At 42.7% G+C, this 7937-nt stretch overlaps 1 protein-coding gene across 3 annotated transcripts in view; it reads left to right on the plus strand.

Moving 5' to 3' along the window:
- Window positions 1-7570, plus strand: part of CSRP2 (cysteine and glycine rich protein 2) — a 21361-nt gene extending 13791 nt beyond the window's left edge. For all 3 annotated transcript variants that reach the window (XM_081082543.1, XM_081082542.1, XM_081082541.1), the window contains exons 3-6: window positions 1448-1616; window positions 4860-4989; window positions 5748-5841; window positions 6427-7570. In XM_081082543.1, the coding sequence (XP_080938669.1) occupies window positions 1448-1616; window positions 4860-4989; window positions 5748-5841; window positions 6427-6503 (470 nt within the window). In that variant the 3' untranslated portion in view covers window positions 6504-7570. The remainder of the gene's footprint in view (window positions 1-1447; window positions 1617-4859; window positions 4990-5747; window positions 5842-6426) is intronic.
- Window positions 7571-7937: the final 367 nt, after the last annotated feature.

Consider the following 7937-nt stretch of genomic DNA (forward strand, 5'->3'; position numbering starts at 1 on the left):
CACGCCCCATACTGGGTATCAAGCCTGAAACCAGGGCATGTGCCTTGACCAGGGATCGAACCGGCAACCTTTCAGTGCCTGGAGTGATGCCCAACCAACTGAGCCACACTGGCCAGGGCACTAGATGTTTTTCAAAACAGCTTTTATGTTAGTTTATATTTAATGTCCGTTAAGGGTGTTCATTCTTCAGCAGTATATGGTTTTAGGTTAATTGTCTCTTTAAACAAGTGTATGTCAGTACTTGAGTCACCACAGCCAGGGTAGGTGATGTCATTTTGTTCTTCCAGAGAGACTTTGGTCTAAGACAGCGGTTCTCAACCTGTGGGTCGTGACCCCTTTGGGGGTTGAACGACCCTTTCACAGGGGTCACCTAAGACCATCCTGCATCAGATATTTACATTACGATTCATAACAATAGCAACATAACCGTTATGAAGTAGCAACGAAAATAATTTTATGGTTGGGTCACAACATGAGGAACTGTATTTAAAGGGCCAGAAGGTTGAGAACCACTGGAAGATAATAGAAACTTCATAACTTTTCTCTATGCTCAGCCACCCTGCTAGTCCCCAGCCCTTCTCTCTTTCTTTCCTTCCTCTTTTCATTTCTCCCCCTCTTTCAAATAAGAGGGGAGTCCCTTTGTCTACCACACTAATGTTGGATTTCCAGCTGCCTGATTGTGCTACCAGCGGGCTCCCTCATAATTTCTACTTTTCTCAAGTTTAATTGAAGTTTTCGAAAGTGAAATAATGTCTGGATTAGACATGACATTTGGCAGTCTTATGAAGTGGGATACTTAGAAAGGTCTTGTGGTAAGAAATCCATCGAGAAAGAATGTGTACTCTCGTTTGGGGTGGAAGGGAAACAAAAGCAGACTTTTCACCCACTTGATGATCTTCAGACAAACCTCCCACAGCCCGAGAAGCAGTGGCAAGATGGGAGCATGCTTTCTCTCTGAGACTAGTGATGAAAAGGAGAATTCTAGATGGAAAACAGTTTAACCAAGACAAAGGCAAGCTCTCCCAGGAGCTGCCTCCGGGAGGTGGTGCTACAAAGAGGCAACTGTCCCCAGACACTCAGCCACCCCTGTTGTTCATTAGGTTGTGATTTAACATTTGGTATGAAGAGGCTGAAAAGATGGGAGTGTCGAAGGTTTGGGAGCAAAGTGTTAGTTTTGTTCCTTTTGTTGGTGTAATTGCTGCATTCTCAAACTCCTCTCCCTCCTGCCAGAGGGCAGGTCATATGGAAAAGTTTGAGGAAAGCAAACAGGTCTCAGATGTGGCTGACCTGTCCAGATGCCGTCTCAGGGCTTCTGGGAAACCACAGATAAACGGGATGTGAGCAAGCCTGGCCATTACCATTTGCAGACCATGTGTCTGTACCACCACTGTTCTCAGGAGAAAGGCATCTTTGGCCCATTTTTAAATTCTAACTTTTCCCCCCTCAGTGGTTTGCAGGAAAAACTTAGATAGCACAACAGTGGCAATTCATGATGAAGAGATCTACTGCAAATCTTGCTACGGAAAGAAGTATGGGCCAAAAGGCTACGGGTACGGCCAGGGCGCTGGCACGCTCAACATGGACCGGGGCGAGAGGCTGGGCATCAAGCCAGAGAGGTGAGTTAGGACATGTTCATGACCTTCAGAGGTGAATTATAACAATTAATGTTGCTTGGCAAACAGGAACCTGGGAGTTTTCAGACTTTTATCTTAAAGTGACTCAGATTTTCTAGCGTGAAGTAGTGGCTATTCTTTAAGGTCAAAATTTGACAGTTTTAGACCCACCACAGTTCTTAGTGATTTCCAGTCCTGGTTTGACAGCATTCCAAAGTGTGTCAAGCTGTCATGATGTCCTCAGAATCAAGTGGTATGAAAGTGCCTCCATTTCACAGCACGGAGGCCAGCTGTCATGAAGTCACATAAGGAAATGAGGCATCTGAATCCCGAGATGCATTGCCCATGTGCGGTTAAGTGGCCAATAAAAACTCCCCAGGGCTCTTTTCATGTAAGAATATTTCTTTCTTTCTTTTTTTTTTTTAAAGGGGAGAATGATGATTTTTATTTTTTTAAATATATTTTTTTGACTTTTTACAGAGAGGAAGGGAGAGGGATAGAGTTAGAAACATCGATGAGAGAGAAACATTGATCAGCTGCCTCCTGCACACTCCCCACTGGGGATGTGCCTGCAACCAAGGTACATGCCCTTGACCAGAATCGAACCTGGGACCCTTGAGTCCGCAGCTGACGCTCTATCCACTGAGCCAAACCGGTTAGGGCATCATGTAAGAATATTTCCTCATCAGGAATTTACTTTTCTCTCTTACAGTTACTTAAAAATTGAATTTTCCCCGTTTTTGGTTCTTTGAGATAATAGTGTTAAACTTTACAGGTTTTAGCCCCAAAGTAGTGAGGAGCTAAGGCTGCTAAACTTCATTTGCTGTTTTCTTCATTGGGAATTTTCTCTTATTTCTGGTTTTGACCCAATTTTCCCTCATTTGAACTTCATATTTTTTCACACCTGTTTTATATTGAAGAGGCCAAAATTGGTGTAGTACTCCAATAAGATGGCCCTTTCCTGAACAAGACTGCTAACCGTGGCTTCCCTACGGGCTAGACACCAGGCAGTACTAACATATGTGAGCTTATGAAATCCTCACAACAACTCTACAGGTACAGTTTACCATCTGACTCAAGGACACATTGAAACAATGAGAATGAAGTGATTTGCCCAAAGCCATGCTGCTAGTTAATTGTAGATTTAATTGTAGAGAATGGGACTTAGTGTAACTCCAAAGCTTACGATTTTAAACACGGTACATTATGGCATGCCCCAAATAAGTGCCTATTGTCTGCTGAACATTTCTGGTCACTATATATGATCCTCACAGTTGCCGAGTTTAATACATTGTCTCTATTTTATCAATAGGCTCAGGTCGCACAGATTAGTGGCAGAGCCAGAATTTGAACCCATATCCATTTGGCTCCTGAACGTGTGGCCTTTGCACTGCAGTGTGGATTGCACCAAGGCCCACCTTGCTCTGTTGTTGGTTTTTTCCCACACTCAGGGTCTCTGAGCCAGTACCTGTTGTGCATCAGTTGTGCAAGGGCGGACCCATTCATTGCTGCATGCCGTCACTTGCAGGAGCCCAGCTTGCCTTTGTCTTGGTTGAAGTTCATTGTTTATGTTCTGCTCTCCTTTTCCAACTGATTAAAATTCACTCACTCCCCAAGATCTTATTTCAAACCTTTCAAAACACATATACTTATATGCCCTCCCCCAAATAAAACTAAGTTATCCATGACCCTCAAAAAAGTCAGTCAGTGATCGTGGCCAGATTTAAAGTCACAAAGTCCTCTTTACTCCTGTTTCTCCATCTTTTCCAACTGCTGCCGAGCCTTCTGTGCTGGCCTCTTGACCTCTGCACCCCTCTTCCCTGTGTTAGCCTGGCCGCACGCAGAGCCTCCTTCAGGACGAGGTGTAGGGGCTACCTTTCCAAGAAGCCTGTGGTCTGGACCACCCTTTAACCCTCACGGGGACCACACGCCTTCATAAGGACGTCCTGCAGAGGCTGAGAGGGTAGGCGCATTCTCACTGAGGCAGACCTGCCCTTTTCAGCTCAGGCTCGCCACTTTACTAGTCCTTTGGCCTTTGGCAAATTATTTAACATCCAAGCCCCCCGTTGCCTCATCTGAAATTTGTGGTAACAATTATCCTTACCCTACAAAGTTGTTAGCAGGTAGGAGATAATTTATATGAATTCTTGTTAACATAGTAATTGACAGATTTGGGAATTGACTTGTTAACTGCAAATGCTGGATTATCTTCGTAAACAGCTTTTGAAGATCACTTTTAAAAGGAAGTATATATACGGTAGGCTATGGAAACAGTTTTTAAAATATGCCTACACTAGGGCAATTAGAGAAACCAATACTAACATGAATTGTATTTTGAATTAGTATTATGAATTGGTATTTGTTACTTAGAATAAAATTTCCAGGGGCCACATCAAACATGATTCGAAAAAGTACTGAATAAATTTTTCCAATAGGAAAAATTGATACTTATACCATTTGCTAAACACTAACTATTGTTGTTATATCTTATCTGCTTGACTCATTTTTAAGGTTCCAGAAAGGTTTTTAAATCTTCTCAAAGCCCAGATTGGTGTTCTGCATGGTAGGTGCACCTACATACAAAAAAATTGGGAAGCAAGGAAACTATCACTTATCCAGTGACCTATAATGACAAAATTCCACTCAATCGAGAGAAAAAATAATGAAATGAAATCAAATAGTATAAGCAAATTTTCTAAAATATTTTCCCACAAAGAAAGTGATATGTTTATACTTCCTTTCCTCTATGTAAGCTATATTTGGAAATTAATGTGTAAAGCATGCTTAATCTTAATTATAGACTACTTTAGTCAACTGACCTACGTGCAGAAACTGCTTAACTTACCATTGATTTTTTTCCAATTTCATGTGAAGTAGAAAGCTAGATGTGATTCTAGTGGTACTGACTCTGGGTTAAAAATATGTGTGATGATATGATTTTTTAAAGCATAGCATAGTAGTTTAGTGGAGAGGCTAGCATTGGGGACTAAATGAAATTTGATATTAGGCACAGAAAGACAGATAGTTCAGCTTGGGTCTTTTTGTAACAAGAATGAGCCCATAAATAGGTTAAAGTAATAACTATGGCTGCACCTGAGATTAATTTCTTCTTCCCCCTTGGCTGGCCTGGGAAGGTCTCCAGCCATGAGGTGTAGCACCAAGTCCTAGAGTTCCATTGTGCCTGCCGTATGGACTTACAGGGGCCCTTTGGAAAATCTCGAATAATTTTTTCTCTCCTTTCCACAGTGCTCAGCCTCACAGGCCGACAACAAACCCCAACACTTCTAAGTTTGCTCAGAAGTACGGAGGCGCTGAGAAGTGTTCCAGATGTGGGGATTCCGTGTATGCCGCTGAGAAGATCATCGGAGCAGGAAAGGTAAGGTGGTGCTTTGCATTAAAACAGTGAAGGACAACGCTCCGCTTCTCCCCTTAACCCTCCACGTCCCGCACAGGCACTGTTTTGTAAGTAAATGCCGAGGATCAAATTTTTTTTAATTGCATTTCTCTCTGAATCGTTAATTTTTTGAAGTACTGCCCTTATTTGACAAATCACATCTATGTTTAAAGAAAACTTGTTTTCCTAGGGGACGCTCCTGAAGGTTGGTAACAAACATGGCTGGGCCGTTAACAAATCTGGCTCTGCAGGTTATTCAGTGTAGCGCAAGCATGTCAAACTCAAAGGCTAACATGGGCCAAATAGACGAGGCCTGTGAGTTTGACATGCTTGGTGTAGTGGGGGAAAAAAGCTGTTGGACCAGAGTCGGCACACCTGATGCCATTCTGGTGCGTGGATTTAGGGAAGTGGCTTCACCGCTTCACCGCTTGGAGTTGCAGGGTTCTCAGCCATCAAGGAGGCCGTCTTAAAGGTGCGCACCAGCCTTGTCACAAGGTCTCGGACTGCTCTCAGGGAAATGGCCCTTCCACGGGGTAGTTTCCAGTCCATGTCTTGTGCGAATGAAGTTTGAACTAAGCCCTTTTGTTGCTGACCGAGAATGCAAATGTGGGGGAGATCCAGTCCCCACCGTGGTTGGGTTGAACCAGAGGTCAGGAACTCTTTCTGGGTTGATCTTCCCGAGTGTCTGAATTTGTACTGCAGGAACCAGCCTCTCAGACTTGCTCACTGGTCTTTTTCAGCCCTGGCACAAAAACTGCTTCCGCTGTGCCAAGTGTGGAAAGAGTCTCGAATCAACAACTCTGACTGAGAAGGAAGGTGAAATCTATTGTAAAGGTAAAATTAATTTCAGGTATTGTTTATCCGTATGAATATCCTGCACTGGCTATTTGTTAATGAAATGTCACCAGCATTAAAAACACACACAAGAACAAAAAAGTACTCTGAAAATGGGGGAAAGCAGGCTAGTGCCACTGGCTGTTTGAAAGTAAAAGGTCTAGGGATACTTCCAGATGACAGAAACCCACAGAACAATTTTAGATGGATACAGTCAAGTTCTTGATCACTTAAAACTCCCCTACCAGTGAAACAAAAACCCCATAACAAAGCCTTCTTTCATCTTTTTGTGTTAAGCAAAGCCTATGAGTACATGCTTTATGTCTATAGGTGAGTATACAAGGTAATAGACACACACATAACTTACCTGGCCTGATTTTCATGCTCGTAACTCAGCGAGCTGAACACTATGGAACCAGAATGCTCGGACTTGGCCTTTACAGTTACAGTTACTACATCTTATGTAAGTTGAACTTTTTGGCATAGTCAGCAGTTTTTTAACTTCTGATGGTCTGTTCATGGGTCTTAAGCAAAGCTAGCAAAGCTTAGTGAACTTGCAGTAACTCTCCCTTTCCTTTTTTGTAGGATGCTATGCAAAGAACTTTGGGCCCAAAGGATTTGGCTACGGCCAAGGAGCAGGAGCCCTTGTTCATTCTCAGTAAAGGTGTAAACCCAGAACCGAGATCACACACTGAGAATCTCTACATAATCTAGGCACAGAAAATCTAACACTAAACTACTGTGAAATTCCACCAGCACTTATGTACTGTATATTGCCCTGTACTTGGATAGGCTGGCTGACTAGTAGGAAGAGAGCACTGTATCCTTTTGCTTTATTCATCAGCATTTTCAAGAACCATTTCTTTTACATTTTAAATAAAACTTCAGCTGGATATGGGTGTTGTCTTTCAATTGACTTTTGGAAGAGCTGTTGTGATTTCAGTTAGTAGAAAATCCTTTGGGTCCCTAACCTGCATTTTATTTGTTGAGAGAATCCACCCCATTACCCAGTTGACTCACTAGGTTAAGGTCTGCATTACAGCGATTGGAAAAGACTTCTCTTTTAAGACGGTAAATATGCCTCAATAGCGAGGGTTACTGAGCAGTTCAGCTTCCTCAGAGCTAGTATTCGGCAGTGCAGCATCTCCTGTAGCGTGGTGGTTACTCTGATTGGCTCCTAGACAACCTGCATTAAAATCACCTGGGGGTATTAAAAGGCTGTTCCCAGGCCCAGCTTCAACCCCACAGCAGCAGAATCAATAGGGATGGGGCCGTCGCCCTTTCAAAAAAAAAAATTCCTCAGAAAGGCACATTGACCTAAGGTGGATGCACTGTTAAACCAAGCTTAAAGATTCTTTCCTACACCCAAAGGTCATTGCAAACAGCGCCCTACTGACAACTGTCGAATCTGAGGCTTAGGGTGACGTTTTAGACTCTGCTAAGCCCTGGGAACTGAGTGCTTTCTCACATCAATTCTGCACAAGTAGCAAAGCTTGTTGCATCGTCCTGGTGCATTCAGCTGGCTCGGGTAGAAAAGGAGAATTAGATTCTATAAGGACCATTTTCATTACTTAGAAACTTTGTTCTTTACCAAAGACTCAACCCAAACTTTTTTCCAGTAGGGTCTGAAATTCGTCTGTAATTTAGTAAAATTGAACCAGCCTGATCTGTGAACACATCTTAACCTTTTCCAAAGCCTATCTTATTAAACTGCTTATTTTGAAGAGCTAAAGGGTGTGTGTTATGTATGACATGAAAAAGATAGAAACTTGGTGGGAAGAAGTGAATTGAGAGTATACCAGGTGATAGAATTCATGCTTATTTACCTCATAGCCCAGAGCACTTCACGAGTTCCAATGTGGGAGAGGGGTGGGCCTTTCCTTTAAGCAGGCGAGGGAAGTTAATTGGCAATAAAGGAGATAGCTTGACTTGAAGAATTATGCAGTCATTTCTGTATGTGGGAGTTTTAAAACATCCTAGTCACACACAGATTCTTTGACATACCCATCAAAAGATGGAGTCTAATTCTCATCCCTTTGAACAAAGGCTAACCTTGGTGATGCATTTTTAACTCACATCTGATGGACAAGTCTAGG

This window comes from Myotis nattereri (assembly GCF_964212035.1).
Source record: "Myotis nattereri genome assembly, chromosome: 2".
NCBI lineage: Eukaryota > Metazoa > Chordata > Mammalia > Chiroptera > Vespertilionidae > Myotis > Myotis nattereri.